This window comes from Mus caroli, chromosome 12 (genome assembly GCF_900094665.2).
Source record: "Mus caroli chromosome 12, CAROLI_EIJ_v1.1, whole genome shotgun sequence".
Classification (NCBI taxonomy): Eukaryota; Metazoa; Chordata; class Mammalia; order Rodentia; family Muridae; genus Mus; species Mus caroli.
In genome coordinates this window covers 78,096,520-78,119,523 of record NC_034581.1, presented here as the reverse complement: position 1 = coordinate 78,119,523, position 23,004 = coordinate 78,096,520, and the positions used below count along the sequence as shown (strand labels likewise).

Here is a 23,004-nt window from a genome sequence, read left to right as displayed (position 1 = left end):
TTTTTGGTTTTTCAAGACAGGGTTTCTCTGTGTAGCCTTGGCTGTCCTGGAACTCACTTTGTAGACCAGGCTGGCTTCGAACTCAGAAATCCGCCTGCCTCTGCCTCCCGAGTGCTGGGATTAAAGGCGTGCGCCACCACGCCCGGCCACAGCAAGCATTCTTAATTGAAAAGATATCTTGACAGCCCTTGGATTTTCTTCCTCTTAAGTTAATGGACTATGCTGAGATGAATGTTCAAAGTCATATAGAATATTTAAAATTGTCATATTTCTTGTTATGATGTTAAGGTGTCTGTACGCCGTAGACACAGCCATATTTGCTATGTACTTGCCATCACACCGAGTAAAACAAATCTTAAATCCTGTCTTTCATAGATCCCTCCTTCCTGGATCTCTATTTAATATATGTAAGTCAACATTATACTGCTCTCCACCAGTTCCTTAAAAAAATAAACCCATACATACATACATACATACATACACACACACATACATGTGTTAGGTTTGGTGGCACATGCTTTTAATCTCAGCTGTCAGGAGGCAGACAATGGCAGATTTCTATGAGTCTTGTCTATATAGTGAGTTTCAAATCAGCCAGAGCAACGTAGTAAGACCTTTTCTCAGAAAAAAAAATCAGAAGACAAAACCTAATAGCTCTCTTGCTCACTCTTTCTCTCTCTATATATTATATATATATATATATATTATATATTAAGATGTTAAGATCTATGTGTAAGTGTCTTGCCTGCATGTATGCCTGTGTACCATGTGCATGCCTCATGCCTGAGGTTAGACATCAGATCCCCTGGAACTGGAATTAGAGATGATTGTGAGCCACCATGTGGGTGCTGGGACCCAAGCCCAGGTCCTCTGCAAAACAGTGCTCTTAACCACTGAGCCATCAGCCATTTCGTTTCTTTCATATTTAAACTTGTATTATTGTTGTGTATGTACATATAGTCTTGTGTGCCATAGTGCCACAAGAAGCCAGGAGACCCTTCCATGGTTGGTTTTCTCCTTCTACTGTGTAGATTTGGAGGCGGCACCAGGGGTCATCAGGCTTGTGGAGGACTTCTACCTGTGGAAGAAGTGACACTTTAACCAGATCCTGAGTCCCCACCCCTCAACCCCCTCACCCCTAGAGAGGACGTGAGGTCGGCTGACACAACAGTGATCCTTCCCTGCTGATGCGGGAAATGCAGGCTTGCTCTCAGTCTAGTGCCACTGGAATCCTTCCACATGCTCTGAACACCTAAGTGGGGTTCCTAACATTCAGAAACTGCTTCCAGCTGAGGTAGAGACCATGTGCCTCTAGCAGAATACAGTACCACTGCCTTCAAGATTCATGAGAACAAATGATGCCTCCATTTCTCACCGGAGTGAGTACTCTGATTCCAGATGCCTTGGGCTGCTGGCATGTCTGACCACTCACTGTTTGCTTTTGTTGTTGTTTTGCTGAGACAGGGTCTTGTTATGTAGTCCTGGCTGGCCTTGAACTTGAATTGATCCTTCTGCCTCTGCCTTCTAAATGTCAGCTTCCTAACTGTTCCTCTGAAGACAATGGCAAGCTGTGGCTTTTTCTGCCACCAAACTAACATTTATGTGTGTGATTGCAGGGGTTTGTCCCCTCCTTCTACCATGAGGGCTCTAGAAATCAAACTCGGTCACCTGGCTTGCACTTCAGCTGCTGAGCCACCGTACTAGAGCTCGGTCATGTTTTATTCACAGCTTAGGAATGGAAAAGTCTGTAGTTTCAGGACACAGAGAACACAGATGCACCATCGCCTAATGAAAGCAACTGTGGATTCCCATTAGTGTAGCAGTCCCTCCCCTTCTTCCCCCTCTCCTGGGTCTCACTATGTATCCTTGGCTGCCCTGGAACTCATGTAGACCAGGCTGACCTGGAACTCATGTAGACCAGGCTGCCCTGGAACTCATGTAGACCAGGCTGACCTGGAACTCATGTAGACCAGGCTGCCCTGGAACTCATGTAGACCAGGCTGCCCTGGAACTCATGTAGGCCAAGCTGACCGAGAACGCAGAGATCCACCTGTTTTGCCTCCTTAGAGTTGGGATTAAAGATGCAATGTGGTGACAGTTTTGATGAGAATGTTTTTGTTTTAATCTCAGGTCTGGGCTATGTGGCTGCTTCAGACTGTCCACAGCAGCTGACTATGATTTGCCTTGTGCTCTAGCAGGGGTGTGATTTTGCCAGTAGCAGATAGTTTCTACAATGGTATAAGGTTTGAAACTCTGGGGACTTTTCAGAGGATACATACATGCTAGGGCCCCAAGAGGGAGGGTTTGTTGTTCGTGGGTTTTTGGTTGGTTGCTATTGGTTGCGGTTTGTTAAGTATTTATGCCCAAAGAAGAATCAAGAAGAAATTAGATGTCAAACATGCCCAATGAACTTGATGCCCCTAAACCCACAAAGAAGCAAAAAGACCAGTAAGAGTGAATATACCACACACCTGGTGGGTTTTGTGATTGTTGTGTGTTCAGGGATGGATTCCAGGGCTCTGGATATGCAGAACACACATAAACTTGTGGCGCACGCTTTTAATCCCAGCACTGGGGAGGCAGAGGCAGAGGCAGGTGGATTTCTGAGTTCAAGGCCAGCCTGGTCTACAGAGTGAGTTCCAGGACAGCCAGGGCTACACGCACACAAAAAAAAGATAATCCCCTAGCATATGAAATATTTGCAATATACTAGAACACATTTTCTATAAGCTTATAATTGGGTTTGAAAGTATTTACATAAATAAACATTTTCTGAAAAAAAAATTTAAAAACCTAGAGTATTAAGAAAGAATGCAGGGCTGGTGAGATGGCTCAGTGGTTAAGAACACTGATTGCTCTTCCAGAGGTCCTGAGTTCAATTCCCAGCAACTACATGGTGGCTCACAACCATCTGTAATGGAATCTGATGCCCTCTTCTCGTGTGTCTGACAGCTACAGTGTGGTCATATAAATAAAATAAATCAATCTTTAAAAAGAAAGGAAGAAAGGAAAGGAAGAAGGAAGGGAGGTAGGGAGGGAGGGGGGGAGGAAGGAAAGAAGGAAGCGTGCAGCCATCACTCAGCAGTGTGGAGGAGGACTGGTTCCATAAGCCAGCACACAAGCCCTTTCTAGACAGCAGCGCTGGATTCGCATATGCCCCAGTGCACACACTTTAGATCATCTCTAGGTTGGGTGATTTTTTTTTTTTTTTAAAGATAATGACTCATTATGTAGCCCAGGCTAGACTTGAACCCAGAGTAGTACTCTGGGCTCAACTTCCTGAGTGTTCAGGTGTGCACCATGCCCAGCTCTTGGGTTATTTAGAATACAGACTGCTAATAGATGTGATTTCATTTAGGAGTTGACAAGAGAAAGTAGTCTGTGTGTTTGGTACAAATGCAATTTTTTTTTCCAAATGTTTGACCTATGGTTGCTGAGCCACAGATCCATAATAAAGAACCATAAATGGCAGTTACAAGCAGATTGGGTACTGTACCTTTAAAGGTATGCTCTGCTCTAACCCACATTGCCTTGTTATCCGCAGACATTAAGTTTCAGTGTCTTGGCATCTATTAACCATTGCACAGGCTTTCACATCCCAGTGTTTCTTGCAAGAAAACAAGCACCGCTAGGCTCATGCATTCTTTATTCATTTGACAAATACAGGAAAATCTGCAATCATCTATCAAAATTATAGCTTCCCAAGAGTTTGAAAGATATTTATTAAAAAAGTTGTATTCACAGTCTGTTATGTACAAAGTAGTACCCATGGTAGGAGAAGCCAGGCCGTGACCATGTGAGAGTGACCCCTCAGAAGCCCTCACCACTCTGCAGTGCCCTTCAACAAGTATGGATTGGAATAGAAGTGGTTTCAGGGAAATCCTTCCTGCTAGGTAGACATGTGCAAGCACTACACTTCAGGGCCCAAGGGGACACTGGTATCCACAAGAGGCACACTGCGACCCCAAAGTCCTGTAAACGGCTTTGACAGTCAGGAATGGGTACACGTCAGCACCGGGGTGTGCTTTGCAATATTCAGACTCGGGGTTTCTAGCAGCCAAGTAGATGGACGAGGTGCGGGAGACCCTGAGATGGGACAGCCCCTGGGTATCTGGCTGGCACTATCAAGAAGGGCTGCAAAGAACGAAAACCAGTGCTTTTCCTTTAGTGTTTGTTTGTAGAACTGCCCAGGTTTGGAAAAAGACACAGGACAACCCCAGGGTTGCTCTTAGACTCTATCTTATCATCAAGATAGGGAATTATTTCCATCCCAAGGGTGAATGCAAATATTCAGTTTCCAAGTTGTCTTCAAAATCAACATTAAGGACCCACAGAGAGTAAGGAGGTGGCTCCGGCTGATCGGTATAGACCACCCCAAAGCTCATTTAACTGGGGGGGGGGGCTTGCTAAAACGATGGGCTTCTGAAGGAATGAGGTCTCTTAACAGCACTCACGTTGTAAGCCTCAGTAGTTAAGTCAGGACGGGTGGGGCCTGGGGATGCAGCTCAGTTGGTCGAGTGCTTGGCTAGCAGGCGCAGCCCCAGGTTTGATCCCCAGCACAGAATAGACTGGGCTCAGTGTGCGTGGGCGTGATCTCAGCACTTGGGAGGTGGAAGCAGAAGGATCGAGGTTCAAGGTCATCCTTGGCTACAGAGTGGCTCTCACAAGAGCCTGGGGTTTCTTTCAGAAAGGGGAAGAGGAATGAACAGGAAATGGAAGGGAAAGGGGGAAGGGGAGGGAGGAAAAGAGGTAGGAAAGAGGGCAAGTGAGCCTCCTTCATGGAGCGAAGCACACAGGAGGCTGAATAAACCCCTCAGTTTCTCAGCTTTTCTTCCAGGCTGGCTCTCGGGGTCTGGGACGGAGATTCCCAGTAGAAGCCTGGCCTTGGAAGACCTTATTTGGCAGTTAATATCAATTTCACATTCAACAAGTTAGGGTCAGGAATAGCCATAGGCTCAGTGGGTAAAAGCATGTGCCTCCGAGCCGAGGATCTGAGTTCAATTCCTGGAACCCACACGATGGGAGGAGAGAACCACCTGCTGCTAACTGACCTCTGACCTCATGTAGGCATATGCTCTGTGCAGAAATAAACGTAATATGTATGTGCGTGTATGTACATACACAAGTATATATTTAACTTGACACGATGGTCCATGTCTTGTGACACCCGGCACTTATAAGGTGAAGGCAGAAGGATTATACATTTGAGTTCAGCTCGGGCTACACAAGAGACGACCCTAACCAATATCCACAGACAGAAGCAGTAGTCAACATACTATTCACTCGGGCATCTATCACAAAAGGATACTTAACTTTCGAGTCAAGTTTACAAGCAAAACCACAGGCCTTTGCTCCTTTTGTGGTGAAGTCAATAGATTGCTTTTGGCTGTTGTCTTTTGCTCTCTCTCCTCTCTTTCTTTTCCTCTTGGAGAAATGCAGTCATTCTGTATGAAAGCTGTGTACCTAGGACCCCTTTAACCCAGCAGGATCGAAAACAGGAAGGAGCGCCCTTCCTCTCCAGCCTCTGATGGCGAAGCTGGCTCTCGTATCCTGTAGGCATCAGACCAAAGCCCTAAGGCTACTGCATTTCTTCCCACTGTCTTTCCATTAAGCAGGTGGAGTCAGTGGCTTTATTCCAGATGATGCCTGGCTCGTGGCCACCCCTCTCCTGCACACGAACACAGCCCGTTCATACCCTCTTGTCACCAAACACACGGCACACTTGGGGCTCTTACATACACTGCTCTAGCTGAGACTGGCAAAAGTCTCAAAATCAAAACTTCCAATCTGCCTTCTGTGCGTGAGTAGCAAGGTCTTAGAATACGGGCTGGTGAGGTGGCTGCGCTGGTTAGGGACTCTTGCCTACAGCGTACATTCCTGGTGACCTGAGTTTGAGCCTCAGAACCCATGTAATTGAGGAGAGAGCTGACTCCACAGGGCTGTCCTGACATATGCATGAAAATTAAAACGACGACAGACCCTTCTACCACACGGCCCCTCTTCCCTGCATGGCTCTCTTTCCCTGCTCTTTTCATCAGCCTGAGATGAGTCTGTTTGGGTTTCTAGTCTTTAAATATAGCCTGGGGACTCAACGAAGGGCCTAGAGCACCATGCTCTCCCAAAGAGCTGCACCCTCAGCTTCTCTTTTGTGTGTTTTGTGTGGTATTATTCCTCAGGAGCTGTCCGTCCACCTTGCTTTTCACTGGCCTAGGCCTTGATGAGGCTGGGCTGAGGCCAGCAAGCCCAGGGACCTGCCTGTCTCCACCTCACCACAGAGGGGACTACTAGACCTGACTCCTAAGGTCAAACTCTTACTAGGATTCTTTCAGACCAAATGCGCAGCACTTGCTCGCATGTCCAAAGGCCCAGGGCTAGATCAACAGTACTCTTGTGTGACCCAAAATAAGTATTCTACACTCTACTGAGACCCACTTTAGGGAAAGTGGTTCCTAGAATAGGCTGGGAAAGAAAGCCAGCAGCCTTGCTTGAGCCACACTGGTTTCTCAAGTCTTTTCAGTTGGTCTTCTGGCTGAGGCAGCTGCTGCTTGCTCTGTGTTCAGCCTAAGGGTCCACAGCGCCCACGTTCAGCTGTAAGCTCAACAGTACTGTTGCTGCTCACCTCACACAATGAAGCACTGAGGTGAGAGAAGAGGCAGATCAGAATTGAGTGAGGCTGCTTCTGAGGTTCCTGAGGACAGAGCCTCGCCCCTCACACCTGCCTGTGCAGCTAGCTCACTCTGCCCCACGGCTGTGAGAAGCCTGCCTTTCCTCTTGGCAGCTGGTTAAATCCAGGTACTTCCACAGCTAACCAAGAAACAGCTTTTCTCCAAACCCTTGGTTTTTTTTACCGACACAATTGGTTCTGAACTGACCAACTCCCAGCATTGGACATTACTCGGAGCTATCCCCCAGCCCCTAGTTTAAATTCTGCCTTTGGCAGTGGATTGCGGTGACAAAAAAACCAGCCAGGACAGAGAGCGCTTCACCAGCCACTCATCGCTTTAATTCTTTGGGCACACATCCTATTTGCCATCGAAGGAGCTATGGCAGCCCGTTGACAGCACTGATTTGTTGGACACGTAGTATTTGCATCACATGAGGAAACCCCTGGGTTATCGGATACTAGCTACCTCCCAGAGCTGCCTCGTCTTCTGTCAGGGAACCGCTGTGGGGCAAGAGAGAGACGGAGAGGAAGCATCCGGGCCAGAAGAAAGCTTAGAGTGTGTCTAAAAATGAGGAATTTGTGGGAAACCCAGAAGTCACTTAAGGATGACAGGGGGCTGTTGAGCAATAGATCCATCATTTCAAGAAAATATAAACTTTGGAAGTCGAGGTTACAACTCTCAGGATAGAGCAACCCCAAATTCGTCCAGGCTGGCCTTGGGAAGAAATGGCAACCACAGATAATAGTGAGAGAGTTTGAGAACAAAAATGGTCAGAGTCACTGATGTGAGGTTTGTGTAGGGCGGTGTCCTTATTTAAACTTACAAGTGGGCAGCCAAGGAGTCTGAGAGGGAGGCCCGGCCCAGTGCCACCTCCACACAGAACCTCCTGGACAGTAAGGGTTCAGCCAGGACGTGTTTTATTTCCAACATGGTGTGGAAGATGGCAGCTCTGTTTGGTTCACCTCACTTCGTTTAACCTCTTCAGAGTTCACAGTGCGGGTAAATCTCCATGCCCACAGGTCAAAGCTAGCAGAGCCCAGCACATTTCCTTGTCCTTGTCTCTCAAGTCACTGAGGGACACCGTCTGCTGCAGCGATGGATGTTGGAAACTGTTCTCTCTAGATGCTTCCTTCCCCAGTCCAGTAGTGTGGGTGGCTAGGGAGACTCGGAAGGAAGCTGCAGAAGTCCAGCTGGAGTCCTGCCTTTGTTAGCTGAGGACACAGGAAAGTCACCAGTCTCCTCCTCGGGCTTGCTCTCTGTTTTTGTTTTTTTTGATAATCAAAGAAGAAACATCCATGTTCTAACTGCAGAAAGGCTAGATATAAAACTGATGGAATGCAAGTTGGTCCATGAAGGGCTGCACAAGGTAATCCGTGGCGAAGTAGAACACGAGCCCAAAGGTGATGGAGATGGGGAGGGCTGGCAACGCTTTCTTGAAAATGGCGAGCAGGAGTAACGTAAGGCACAGGCCCTGTGGAGACAGAGGCGCACTCAGGACCATCCCCACGCCACACAGCATCAGCACCACACTCAGTGAATACTCTCCTTGAGGACTAACTTTTACAACAACATCTTATGAACTCTGGAGTCACGAGAGAAAAGTGTAGCTTGTGGCCCTGGGCCTGACGGCCACGAAGCAGCTCCTCAGGTGGCTGAGGCAGGACTGTCTGAGGCCAGAACCTGAGACCAGGCTGGACAACAGTGAGCTGGCTTGAGGTAGACGGGAAAGAGAAGACAGGAGGAGATGCAATGGAAAAACAAGGAAAAAGTCTGTGCTGAAGACAGAGCCCAGGGCCTGTGCATGGGAGTGTGGTCCTCTACAAAAATGCAGTGGTTGCTTTTTTTCTTCATTTATATACACACAACCCAGACTGGCTTCAAACTCTGTATCTTTTTCCCTCAGCCTCCTAAGTGCCAGGAGGTAAGTATGCACCATAATGCCTGGATTAAAGGGAAAAAAAAAAAACCCTTTTTTTTGAGACAAGCTGGCTTCAGATCCCCCATATAGCTAAGGAGGACCTTGAACTTCGAACCCTTCTCCTTTCATCTCTGTAGTGTTGGGATGTGGTCCGTGCCTGTACTGTATAGTGTTGGGATGTGGCCCGTGCCTGTACTATGTGCTTGGAGATTGAATGCAGGGCTTTGGACTATGCAGGCACTCTCACAGCTGAACTATACACCCCAACTCCAAGCAATAAGAAATAGTTCATTTGTTATTAGTAAGTCAGGTTTTTGTTTTTAAGATAGGTTCTCACTATGTAGCCTAGAACTTAACAAGGTTGGCCTTGAACTCAGAGATCTACCTGCCTTTGCCTCCAGAATGGCAGGATTAAAAGGTGCATGGCAACATGTACAGCGCTCTAAGTCAGGTTTGAAAGCCACAGCCATCATAAGCAAGACGGAACGTGGGATTATGCACTGGGCTTGCCCCTCTCACTCCACACCTGCTGTCCCAAGCAAGCATGGTGCAGGCTGTGCATCAGATGTAAACCACTGACCATTCTATGACTCAGCCCATGGACTATGACAGCCTTTGTTGAGCCCTACACGGCTGGACTCTCAAAGCTGTTCATTTCATCCCCACCCCTCCTTTTTTTTTTCCCCCCCGAGACAGAATTTCTGTAAATAGTCCTGGCTGTCCTGGAACCCACTCTGTAGACCAGGCTCATCAGAGATCCACCTGCCTCTACTTCCCAAGTGCTGGGATCAAAGGTGTGCGCCGCCACCGCCTGGCTCACAGTGGTTTCTAAAGAGTACTCACAGTTTCCTGGAGAACTCTTAAGAACTCCTCACAACTAATTACCCAAGGGCGGGGAAAGGTGAGCACAGGGCTGAGAGCAGGCTGGTGCAGGAGGAGAATACAGCAAGCACCTGCTGCTCCTGTTCTCTCATCCTCAGCAATACATTCCGCAGAAAAGACACAGCTAGGCCGACAGCTAGGCTGGAAGCATCGGCTGATTTTAATGTGTGGCCAGAGTGGAGAGATACTCAGGCAGGCTCTGATTATCCATTTTAAAAAAGCTTTATAAAGCTTCTTAGCCTGCCTGGAATTAAAAGAGAATTCTCTGAGCTAGAAAGATGGCCGGGCAGGTAACATGCACTTGCCACCCAAACACGACACCTGAGTTTGACCCCTGGAAGTCATGTAAGAAGCTGGATGTGGTGGGCGCTCACCCGTAATCCTAGTGTCCTGTGGAGAGATGGGGAATTAGAATAGGCCAGAGTGCACGGCTCATGGTACAAACACGAGACACCCTCCCACAGGCGGAAGGAAAGATCTAGCTCCCAAAAGGTTGTTCTCTGAGACCCTGCCTCAAGTGGAAGAAAAAATGTTCTCTGTCACACGACTGCCACAGTATATGTGTACAAACACACTTAAAAGAAAATTACCATAAAGGTATGCAGAATCAGTTTTCTGACCAGTTTTTGCCAGCATATACTTACGATCAGTATGGCTACAAAGCAGGCTATGGTTGTGTTCCAGTCTCCACTGGCGGTTGCTGAGGCCTTACCAACCAGAACACTGTAGAAAATGAAATCTCCCAGTCCAAGTTTTACTCCTCCTAAAAAAAGAAAGAATAAGTTTGTCATTCTTTCTTATTTTTTTTTTTCCAGACAAGGTCTTGTTATGTAGCTCAGGCTGGCCTTGAACTTGTGAACCTGCCTCAGCCACTGAAGCCCTAGGGCTACAAGTGTACCACCACACCCAACTCTGTGATTTCATAATTCAAAGCTATGATCCCAAGCTGGGCAGGGTGGCCTGAGCCTGCACTCTGAGGTACTCAGAAGTCTGGGAAGGAGGATAGTTTAAGACCAGGAGTGTGAGGCCTGCCTGGGCAGCTCGGTGCCACTTTGTCCTGCCCTGAGAGGGAAGTCAGTAAGTGGTGTGTACAGTCCAGGCCGCAGGAAGACTGCCTTCTTTACCTTCTCTCGGCTTTAGACTCTGTGTGACCCTAGAATCTCCATACCCACCTCCCTGCTATGGCGCTGTTCGGATTATCTACTTATCATTTTAGTTCACCATACTCTCTCTCTTTTGTGTGCATGTATTAAAAGAAGGGCACTGAGGGGTGTGCTATGTGTGTCCACGGTGCCTAGAGGGCAAACGTCGATGCCTGGTGTCTTCTTGAATCATTCTCTAGCTTAGTTTTGGAGCTGGCATAGCACATGGAACTGGAATGGGGTCAGTTAGAGCGGCTGGTCAGCAAGCCTCAAAGGTCGTCCTGTCTATACCTGCCCAGTGCTGGGAGCACAGGTGTCTGAGGCCATGCACGCACACACACACACACACACACACACACACACACACACACACTCACACTCACGCACACTCGCGTGCACACATACACACAGAGTGTTGGAGATTAAACTCAGGCTCTTATGTTTGTGTGGCAAACACCTGAATAAGCTATTTCCCCAGAAAAACTCAACATCCCCTGAGAGACATAATGCTGCCACTTAAAGACCGCCGTGATGTCAGACAGAGGTGAGGCACGTACTTTCCTCCGGGTCTTCACTCGTTAGAATGCTCCCAGAAAGTTCCTGGACAGCAGCTCTTGACTCGGGAGTGGAGCGATGAGGCCCCAGGTGATTGTCTCTTTGGGCCTCCCACTCCTCACTGAAGCCACCATCATCGTTCGCAGAGCCACTGTCCGGTGTCTCTCTCTCCGCTCCTTTAAGAGAGAAGGTTGGTTAATAGAGCACTTAATCCTTAGACCATCGCCGCCGTGTTCCAGAGGGCGGGGTATCAGTTAAGGCAAGCACAGTAATTCCTTTTCTCCATGTAAGCTCTCCAGTGGAGGAACTATGATGTGGCACTGTCTAGGAGGGCTGACATTTTCTCCTTTATTTCCTCTTTTTAAGGAAGGAAGAAATGGCTTCCATCTTCCCTGCATTCGGTCTGGCTACGCCCAGCACTGCGACTGTCAGGACCACAGGGAAATGAGGGCAGCGGACAACCCAGTATGTCAAAGGTGGCAGAGCAGGAACCGTGAAGAACCTGCACCCTTGTGAACTCCAACAGGAAGCATCTTGTTTAGTCCTCTCTCCCCAGAGCCTAGGAAAACATTGAGCACACTCCTAGGGAATCAGTCAGCATTTGTTAACTCACCAAAAATACACCACAACAAATAATGTGCTGCCTACCACACCAACCTGACACAGCTAGAGTCATCACGGAGGAGGGACCCTCCATTGAGAAAATGCCTCCACACGATAGAGCTGGAGCTGCAGGCAGCCCTATGGGGCATACTCTTAAAGAGCAATCGATGGGGGAAAAGTCCAGCCCATTCTGGGTGGGACATCCCTGGGCTGGTGGTACAAGTTCAAGAGAGAGAAAGCAGGCTGAGGCAGCTATGGGGAGTAAGCCAGTAAGCAGCGCCCTCCGCTGCCCCAGATCAGCTCCTGCCTCCAGGTCCCTGTCGTATTTGAGTTCCTTTGCTGAGCAACAGTGATGTGGAAGTGTAAGCTGAATAAAGCCCTTCCTTCCCCATGGTGGTTTTGTCTCACCCCAGTAGTAACCCTGACTAAGGCAAACAGTCATGACTTTTCTCTTTAGCTTAATAGGACACGTGGGGCTGGAGATGGCTCTTCCAAAGGACTTGGGGGTTGTTCCCAGTGCCACATGGTGGCTCACAAGCACCCAAGCCCAGGGCATCGGATGTCCTCTGCTGACCTCCACAGGTACCAGCCATGTATGTGCACTACATACATGTAGGCCAAACACTCAAACACATAAATATAAATGCACATATGTATACATATAAAATAAAATTTATTTTACTTTAAATTAGGCCTATAGCCTTAATTAGGCCTAACATCTTACTTTTCTTTTTCAACGTTGTCTTTTTAAGAAAGCTCCTTTCTGCTTCAGTTTTACACCACTCTGTTCTTCACTTCTTTCTGACAGAGCTTCTCATGTTTTCTTTAGTGCCTTCTGCAGTATCACAGTCCTTGGTTGTCACCATTACCCAGTCCACTGAAATACTACTGACCTTCCTAGTGTAACCTTGACTGCACTCCCACCTAATGTTTTCAGTTGTTCTGGACATACTGGACAAGAGACCCCTGCACTCCCACCCCTTTCTGTGACAAGACCTCCCCACACAGTCAGGGCTAGTCTTGAACTCACAGTGTGTGTGTGTGTGTGGGGGGGGATTTCAACTCCATGAATAGTCCTATGTGCACTTACTGGGGAGAGCCTGTTTCTCTAGGAGATTCATTCTCATGATATCTTTCCTTATCACGCTTCTCCCTACATCCAGGGCTTCTCAGACAAGTGCTCTGACCCTGAGCGTCAGTCAGCAAGGAGAGTGTGACCAAAGACTTCGAAGGTTAAAATTACTCCTTCGTTGTTTCAATTATTTATCTACAAATGACAATGAACCTGCAAAACTAGGGCATTTATTTATAAGCAAGCTGCACCTACTTTGTGTGTTATACTTGGGGTTCTTGGGTGCCCTCCTTTGGGCTTCTGGGTCTCCTTCAGCCATATTCACCAACCACACCATTGTTGCTGTTGAGAAAGACAAAGCTGCAGGTGAGTTCCTAAACCCAGGACACTGCTCTAGCAAGCAAGAGGCTCACTTCTCTACAGAAAACAATGGTCTCTGTGCAGAAGTAACTCAGGATTAAAACCATACAAGATTGCAGGTTAAGAAACAAACATAAAACAATGTGCTGGGTCTGGAGAGATGGCTTACGGGTTGAGCCATGAATGCAGTGGCTGCTCTTGCAGAGGACTTGAGTTTGATTCCCAGCACCCATATGGTGGCTCAGAACCATCTATAAATCCAGTTCCAGGGATCCAAGGCTCTCTTCTGACTTCTGACCTCCACAGGCACCTTAACACTGAATGCACTAACACAGCATTGCTCCAGCATACTTACAGGAATAGATAAGAGCTGGAAAGAGAGTCTCATTTCTTTCCTGAGCTGTTTCAACCAGCATACGAAGTGGGCCTTTGGGACACAAAACAGCGACCAAATCTAGAAAGAGAAAAATAAAAAAAGACACCCAATAAAATATACTGACTAAAATGTGTAAGTGGATATACGCAGGGGAGGACTTACCTGAAGAAACAAGTCTAATTTAAAAAAAAAATGTTGGGTAAATATGAAAATATTTGCAGTTTAGCAGCCAAGAGAAAAAGCAACCTAAACAAAATAAAACAGAACCCATAGAAGACCTGTGTAAATTATACTCTGGCCTTCCCACTATGTGCTCAATCTACAGTATGTGATTACTGAGGTCTAGACATGTTCCTTCTTAGCCTGAAGGAAAGAGGCAGAGACAGCAAGAGAGAACTATTCTAGAGTAGTTCTCATTGTGGAACAAGCAGAAATGCCAGGGAGGTTTTTTGTTTTTTAAATTCACCTATAAATTACAAATAGACACTATTCCAAATATTCAACTTTTCGTAATACCAAGAGCAGAGTGGAGGAGTGAGTGTCCTGCCTTTACAGACAGCAGGAGGGGGTGAGCTACTTTGGCACTTACTTGAACAGCATTGAGAGCTGCACTCAATCCCCAGCACCACAAAGCAAGTAGACATAACTAAGGGATTTGCCATAATAGAGCAACACACTTAAATAAAATGATAGCTCTGTAGATGACAAAATTTAATATTTCTTCAGTTTCTAGTCATTAAGGTATTTCACAAATATTTAGGTCTCAGAACATCTGGTGGTGCTAAAATCTGACCTGAGAGAAGCCCTGATAGGCCTAAATTATGTCTGGTTCTAACACCATTTTCTCCCATAAACTACAGTTTGTCTTTCATTTTCTATGTTACAGAAATGCAGAAAACCTCAAACATTTAAAAATATCAAACAGGTATAGGTAAAACAGGAATGGGAGACTTGACAGCTGACACCACTTCCTTCAGTCCTTCAGCCAGTCACTCCCCAAAGAACGTAAGAACAGCACAGTGGTAACACTCCTCTACACTCCCATTGATATGTTCACGTGAGAAAAGCAAGCTTTCCTGTGCTTGCAACTAATGAGATCTTCAGCTGCTTTAAAGCTGCCACATCCTGTACCTATTTTGGTTTTATGACATGTTTCCCCTTATAGAATCTTGAAATGAATAGATTCAGTTATTTTTAGCACAGTTAAAATGAATGAAAATTAATTTACTTAAAAGGCTTCAGAACACTCTGATAGACCATTTTGAGACCTTGTAAGGAACAGGTTGAGAGTCACTATGTCAACACTGGGTGCCGCACGCCTTTAATCCCAGCACTTGGGAGGCAGAGGCAGGCGGATTTCTGAGTTCGAGGCCAGCCTGGTCTACAGAGTGAGTTCCAGGACAGCCAGGACTACACAGAGAAACCCTGTCTCGAAAAAACCAAAAAAAAAAACCAAAAAAAAAACAAAAAACCACTGGGTGCCCAGCTTGTCCATACTCAGAAGACCTGAAGCTGCGGGGTCTCCCCTGTGCTGTGAGCAGAGGCTGAAGGTCATGGAGAGAGTAACTCATGGAGAGAATTCAGACTCTAGGTCAAACCACATGCAAGCGACCAGGCAAATAATTTACCTCTGTAACCTTCAAGCTTCTTAGCAACAAAAACCCTATGATAACTACCTTGCCGACTCCCCGGGGCGGGATTATAAATTACATTATTTATTGTGCTTGCCTACACAAGGGTGTGTGTACACCTAACTTGCAGGAATTGGTTCTCTCCTATTGCCTTGTGACTCCTGGGGCTTGTCAGGTTGTCAGGCTTGGTGATAAGTCCTTTTCTGGCTGAGCCGTCTCTCTAGCTCACAATGGCACTCCTACTCTCAGAGACTGACAAAACACCACTAAGATGAAGTTACCATGAAGGTGAGGCGTGGAGGGTGACTTTTCTAACCCTGACTTAAGCAGTTGCTCAAGTGGACAACAGAACTGGCCTGGTTCTAGTGCCACAGGCTTTGCTCCATCATCTCAAGGGGGATGAGTTTCCAGTTCCAGTCACCACACACCTCAGTGTGTGAACAGTGACGAAGGAGATGCTCTGTAAAACAGTGGCCACTGACTCGTCCCTGATAACAGATTCCTTTTTGGCTTTCATTGTGGCGCAAGACCGTTACCATGGCTAGAGTATTATTGTGACTTTTCAGGACCCACGGCACAGCAGCTGTTAAAAAGTATGTTTAAATTTTTTAAAATTTATTTTTATTGTTGTTGTTTTTGGTTTTATTCCAGACAGTTTCTCTGTGTAGCCCTGGCTGTCCTGGAACTTGCTCTGTAGATCAGGCTGGCCTTGAACTCATGGATATCCACCTGCCTCTGCTTTCCAAGTGCTGGGATTAAAGGCGTGCGCCAGCCACCATTGCCCAGCTAAAATAATAGGTTTTTACTGAGGACCTTCACAACACTTATGGACTCTACGCACAGGTCTCCCTGTAGAATTTAAATGCAATAAACAAACAGGCACTGGAATTCTTTTACAAATGTAAACCTCACTCTCAGAACTGCTTTTCTCTCCAGAGAGGCTCTCAAAACATAGCCTGGACTCAAGTTCTAATTCTTCTGCCTTCAGCTGTAATCCCAAGTGTTGGGATTGCAGGAGGACATTACTACCCTTAATAGTTTACTAATTATTTAATTAAAAAAATTTTTTTTTTCAAAAGGGTTTAAAGTGGCCCAGGCTGGTCTGAAACTTTCTACATTAGTCATGGATAGCCCTGAAACTCCTGGTCCTCCTGCCTCTACCTCCCAAGTGCTGAGGTCACACGTGTGCAACATGTCAGGACAAAGTTAATCTTTGAAGGGGTGATTGCACTGAAGTTGCCGTATGATTCTGATCTTAAAAATGAATTGAGAAGATATGACCCCCTTCTCTGGCCTCTGCAGGCACAAGGAATGCAGGTAGTGCACAGCCACTCTTATAGGCAAACACACTAGACATAAATAAAGTAAGACTCTGGAGGGAGAAGATAACTGAGGGCAGTGAGAAGGTTCAGTAGCCATGCGGGCCACCATGCCTGCCCTTCTCAGTTCACTTGGTTCCCAGGACCCCCTGAGGGAGGGGAGCACTCACTGCTGAAGCAGTCCTCTGACCTCTACACTCAGTCAGGACACAAGCCCTTCCCCCAAAGTAGAATACAGTTTCAAACATGAGCTGAACAGTTTACAGTGTGAGCCTGCTGCTAGCACATCTCAGTATCCATCGACTTCTGAACTCTTACAAGCCTGGAGACTTGTTCCTAACTTACAAAACTCAGGGGAACTGCTGGTGGCGGCTGGTGGCTTTGCTGCTTTGTTTACTGGGGTCTGGGGACTAAAGCCAGCCCCTCACATATGGGTAAAAGAGTTCTGAACCTAAGTCTTCCGAGCAGAGGCTCCTCCCATCAACCCAGCTCAGAGTCCCAAGGAACTCCACAAATCCTCACTCTCAGGCTGGGCTGGGGCTCAGGCCACAGCACTTGCCTTGCACCAACGAGTTGCAGGTGCAATCCTGAGCACTGTAACCGGAAAACCACTGGAGTCTACGAGAGATAAGCATTAAGAGTTTCCTTAAATCAAGAGGACTAGAAGGAAACCACACCAGTGAGTGAGTCTGTGATGGACAAAGTGTCAGTCTTGAGCTTTACCATATACTGAAATCACAGCCAAGATGAGCCATGCGGTCCATTCGGGGAGGTACTTGATAAATACCAGGGCCATGAGGGCACTGATCATAATGAGATACGCCTGCTGCAGTCGAAGGGGGCCTTTCCAGTGGATGGCAATCATCCCGACCACACCAAAATTCCAGATCAGGAGTGCTACTGTAACGTAGTCCACGGCGACATTGTAGGTCTTAAATACTTCCCTGAAAACAATCACGCAAGGATTTGAAGTGACTTATGTGCAATAACTCTCAAGAACACATTGTTTAGAACGAAGATTCTGAAATATTAACTATTCACATTCCATATTTGCTTTTCCTATGGCCTATGCTGTGCTGTTATTTATGTAGCACCTTGCTCTTAAATAACACATTTTCCTCCAGCAGAACTTATTCTAACAGGTATTACATTATCCACATAAATGAGCACACAGTATCACAGGTCACACCTGTAAAAATAAAAACAAAAACTAAAAAAAGAAAATCATATCACCTACACTATCATACTGTATTTTATGAAATTCTACTTTAAAGGTCTGAAATTAGAAAAAAGTGAATAGTGAGGACATAAATAATATTATTTTCATAATAACATTATAATATTATATATAATATCATCAGACACTGATGAGAACAGTGTCTAAGAATACAGCAGGAGATTTGTCAATCTCTAAAAGGATGACTAGACTTGTCTGTGTGAAGCTGGGATGGACCTCAAGGCCTCGTGTGTACTGAGCATGCACTCCAGCATGGATCTGATGCTGCTAGCCCGCTGGCTGGCACCACGTGTGCTCTCTGTGGGTCAGTGTGCCTGTAAGAGCACATGTACAAGCCAGAAGTTGACATTCACCTTATTGTTTTGACACAAACCTTGATGCTTGTTGTTTTGGCTAGCTTGGCTGGCCAGCAAGTCCCTGGGATCTGTCTGTCACTGATCCCATTGTTAGAGTTACAGGAAATTGTCCCTGCACTGGTCTGCTTCTATGTCAGTTCTGAGCATCCAGACTCAGGCCAGCCCACACTGACATCTCAGGCATCTCCCCAGCCCTGGTTAGCCTTTCTACCTGAAGAAAACCGTTTTACCTTCTGGAGGACAAACTCTACCATCTACGAGATTGTAACTATAGCAGACACCCTAAGTCACAAAAGAGAGAGAATATATTCAAGCACAGACTGTGGGACATGGGGCTGTCTAGGAAGATGGGTTTCTCCTTTTTTGAAATTCTAAAATAAAGCAAAAGTGTTGAAGTTTCTGAATGAGGTTGCAATGTATATTAAACTAAGAATTTCAGGTACTCTAAAGCGAAACTAGCCTCACCTCTTAGCTAGGTGCGTATAAATTTACATCTAAAGACGTGCAGCAAGTCTCCTCTCCTCTACCCCATAATTCTCTCTAGGGAAAACCCTGCTGACAGCCACCAGTTATCCTCTGACTGCCACATGCATACCGTGGCACATGGTCCCCATCCTTATAAAAAAGACAAGATCCCTATACCAACACACACTCATCTTTTATGTACCTGTTAAGATACAGTATGTGGAAAAAATGATTACTTAGAATAATTCATCAGCAAGGTACATGGCTCTAAGGGCAGTGGTGGATGTCAGAGTTGATGGAGAGAGAGACCAAAGCCTGTATTACTTACCCTAAGTAAATGAATGAAAAGAAGAACAGCAACAACAGAGATGAAATAATAAGCCAGGCATGGATGACCTAGAAGAGAGACAACTCAAATGTAACCAACAGATTCCATAGTTCAGAAACAAGGAGACTTTTAACATGAGAAACAGTATGTGCTAACAGTCTGCTTTCTAGTTCTCCTTTGTAGAGGCTGGGGTATACCAGCCTTACACACGCTGGCAACTGCTACATTACGGGGTTCTAGCCCATGTCCACAGTCTACTTTTTCTTGTTCTGAGAGAGGGTTTCTCTGGGTAGCTTTGGCTGATTTGGAACTCACTCTGTAGACCAGGCTGGCCTTGAACTCAGAAATCCGCCTACCTCTGCCTACTGAGCGCTGGGATTAAAGGTGAGCACCAGCACTGCCTGGCTCCCATGTTCTCCTTTTAAATGTCAGAAGAAATGCAGCTTTGGGGATCAGCACATACTTATGTGAGAATCCTGGGTGCAGTCAGAGTATGAAACAGAAAGACATATATATATACATACTCAGGACCTTTGGAAGAGCAGTCAATGCTCTTACCTGCTGAGCTATCTCACCAGTCCCAAGTTCTTTTTTAAAATAACAAAAGACATCATTTGGCACTCACTTGCCAAAAAACAGATATCAATAAAGATAATTTTTATTATTTACTCTGGCCCACAAATAGAAAGAAAAAAATATGGACAAAAAGAGCAATAAAGAGGTTGGAGAGATGTATGTAATCAGAATATGATTGTTGTTGAGTGTACAGACAGAATTGTACCTGAACATTTTTAAACTTAAAGATTCTGCAGAGTCTGCTTAAGGGAATATGATAATGCACACTATGGCAGATGGACATGGTTCCTCTAACATGATAGAGATTATTTGGGTTTTCCCCTGAAGTGCAGCATAGGTCCTGTGTGTCTTAGTTTAGTGGTGGTTTCCTTTGTAGCTGTTTATTTGTATCTAAGGTTTTGGTAGCACCAAATGGATCTGCTATATGACAGACTTTAAAGTAATTTCTGTAATATATATATATATACACATATATATATATATGTGTGTGTGTGTGTGTGTATATATATATATATATATATATATATATATGCTTTTATTGAACAGCTATCTTCCACTTTAAATTTCTGGAACTATCATGATATCAAAATAAAAAAGTAGGAAGAGTCTTTACTGTTAGAAAAAAAAAGATGGCTCAGTAGTTAAGAGCATATGCTGTTCTTTAGAACCCCCACTGAACAGTTCTCAGGAGATGTCTGGTCTCTATGGGCACCTGGACATTCTGACTTACCATGTTTGCTTCATTCTTTCTACTGTAATTTGCCTGTAATAAGGATGTTAAACTTTCCAGTTCAGACTGGTCAGCTATGATTGTCAAAGCCTTAAGGAGCACCCCTAGTCTGGACCATCATCGGCAAGCAAGCCTTCTCTTCTCAAGCCTCCAGCTTAGCAGCTCCCATGGCTCCCCAAAGGCCGGAGTCAGGAGCTCTGCTGCCAGCACTGAGCACTCTTTAAACCTGAGCCATCCATGCTAGAAACCTCACGGCTTTAAAGTTACAGATCATCTGTCACAAACGCATCACAACCAACTGCCTCTTCTGTGTCTGTCCCTGTCAGGGCCCCCACGCCCTTCCTGCAGACACTGTACAATCACACACTGCTAGGAGAAATCCTCAGGGCTTGTTTGCAAACAGGTCCCAGCAAGCTGCTTCTCAATGTCTGGCTCAAAAGCTCGCTCTACTTCACGCTGGAAGTCAAAGTAAACAACATTCTTGTACGGAATTGGCTGTGCTTCCTAAGACTCGTTAAAAAACAACACGAAACAGCACAGATGAACGAGGGTGGAAAAAGAGTTGGGTACCAACATTCCAGATGTTTTCAAATTTAGCATAATTAAAACATGTACAGAACTGACCCAAATGTTAAGGCCAGGTCTAGCTGACAGAACAAGCACATTCTATGGTCTCTGCTCCGTATGCAGCTACACCTGGAAGAACTCAAACCTCAGCTAGCTGCGGACTAAGAGAGGAGGCGGGAGCTAGGAAAGTGCAAGTGGCATTGCTTCAGTAGCCTTTAACCCTTCCTTTTGCTCACTTCCATGCAAGGCCTGCCAGAGCTGGCACTAGCAAGCCAAGGGGAGATCCACTGGTCTCTCTTAAGCCAGCCACCAGCCACCCTGAGTCGTAGGAAAGAGGAGGCTGGAGCCCTGCACTTAGGGAGAACAAAATCTTCACTCTGACGGGAGCCAGTGTGCATCAGGGTATGAGACGAGTCTTGTGTAACTCTATGACTTCCCAGATTTTGGCCCTGACACCAGGAAACAGTCTCAATGTCTAGCTGGAAGAACAAAGACAGAAAAGCCCCAAGAAACCAGAAATCCTATCTGGAAGCCATTCGAGTTCACTGGTCTATCTCCCAGGAAGTGTATGTGGCCCTCTTGTTCTGTTTTAAAAAGGTATTTTATGTGTATGGATGTTTTGTCTACATGTATATTTATGCACGTGTGTGTATGTGTGTGTGTTAGTCAGTCAGGGGCAGAGGCCAGAAGAGGGTGTCAAATTTCCCTAAACTGTAGTTACAGATGGTTGTAAGCCTCCGTGTGAGTACTGGGAATTGAACTCAGGACCTCTGAAAAAGCAGCCAGTGCTCTTAACTGCTGAGCCATCTCTCCAGCCTCTTGTTTTTTAAATAAGAGTTTCACTATGAAACTTCCTGGCCTGAACTCTTGACAGAACTAGTAATAAATAAAATACTTGATTTTTAAAAACTGAAAACAAAGTGCCCAAGATATAACCCAAATTATACAACATATAAATACTAGAAAAACATGTTTGTATGAAAGAAGACTCAATAAATACAAACAGCAAGACAACACATATGTTCCAATTCTTAGGTGTAAATGAAGAAAAGAGACCAGGAGGGTACATCACTTCCCAACCCATTCTATGAGTTCAGCATTAACTTGATAACAAAACAAAAATATATTTAAAAAAACCCAAACAAACAAACAAAAAACAATACTGCATCCCAACACACACATCCCATTCACATGTGCACTCTAACCACCAGTGAGACAGAAGGTCAAAACAACAGTTGGTGCCAAGGTAGGAAGACAACCCAGGATTTGAGGGGCACAGCAGCTGTAGAAAAGACAAAGGTGGGAGGCGCTGAGATCCCACCTCTGGCCAGGATAGGGCCATGTGTGTGTGTGAGCACAGCAATGCCTGTTAGGTGAGGGCAGCTAAGAATGCATGCAAGTACCACTGAGAAATACCCTGTAGCCCACAACAATAGACAGATTGTTTTTGCTAACCCTGAAAATACTGAACTAAAATGAACCCATCTCTCTGTATTTATAAAAATACAGTGGACAGATTCTCTAAAATTTTCTATGTTGGGAGCAGAGGGGAGGGAGAGAGAGAGAGAGAGAGAGAGAGAGAGAGAGGGAGAGGGAGAGAGTGTGTGTGTGTGTGTGTGTGTGTGTGTGTGTGTGTGAGTGTGTTTGTGAGTCTGCCTGCCAGGCAGAGTCAAGGCAGGTCAGGGTCTGTTGGCAGATTTCCTGGCCTGCTGAGGCATGGAACAATAAGAGGAGGTGCACTTGAGGCTCAAGGCAAGGGGCTGAAGATTCTATTGACCTTGGTGGAAGGAACAGGGAGGCTTTTGGATGAGAATAGATGTCACCTGTGTTTATTTCAGCAATTGTTTCTGTTAGCCTATGGCTTTGCTTCCCTCGGTACTGTAGTATAAGAAGGTTATGAGAAATACACTTGATGCTGGTGTGGTATTGACCTGCAGCCCTCCCATACCTGTCCCTTGCATATATTATTTTATCTTTCCTATGATCATCCTCACTCCCCCCTCATAGGACTGTTTGATTTCGGACTGGCCACCCTGTTTCTTTCTAGAAGGCACTAATCTTAATACTTGAATACAATCTCAAATACAGTTAGAAGTGACAAAGAAAAGGAAAAATTCTTAGAAGCCCTCTTTTCCCTAAAAAAAAAAAAAAAAAAAAAAAAAAAAATTTAAAGAAAAAAAGAAATCAGGTCAGGTGACATGAAGGTCAAAGGTAGTTTTTGG

General features: G+C 45.7%; 1 protein-coding gene and 1 pseudogene across 2 annotated transcripts in view; both read right to left on the bottom strand.

The window, feature by feature from the left end:
* LOC110306557 overlaps positions 1-7,595 on the bottom strand; it is a 9,076-nt pseudogene extending 1,481 nt beyond the window's left edge.
* The window catches only part of Psen1 (presenilin 1), a 46,416-nt gene continuing 30,393 nt past the window's right edge, over positions 6,982-23,004 (bottom strand). For both annotated transcript variants that reach the window (XM_021179114.2, XM_021179115.2), the window contains exons 6-12: positions 18,910-18,977; positions 17,247-17,467; positions 13,553-13,651; positions 13,093-13,179; positions 11,165-11,338; positions 10,110-10,228; positions 6,982-8,136 (exon numbers count right to left, since the gene is read on the bottom strand). In XM_021179114.2, the coding sequence (XP_021034773.1) occupies positions 7,981-8,136; positions 10,110-10,228; positions 11,165-11,338; positions 13,093-13,179; positions 13,553-13,651; positions 17,247-17,467; positions 18,910-18,977 (924 nt within the window). In that variant the 3' untranslated portion in view covers positions 6,982-7,980. The remainder of the gene's footprint in view (positions 8,137-10,109; positions 10,229-11,164; positions 11,339-13,092; positions 13,180-13,552; positions 13,652-17,246; positions 17,468-18,909; positions 18,978-23,004) is intronic.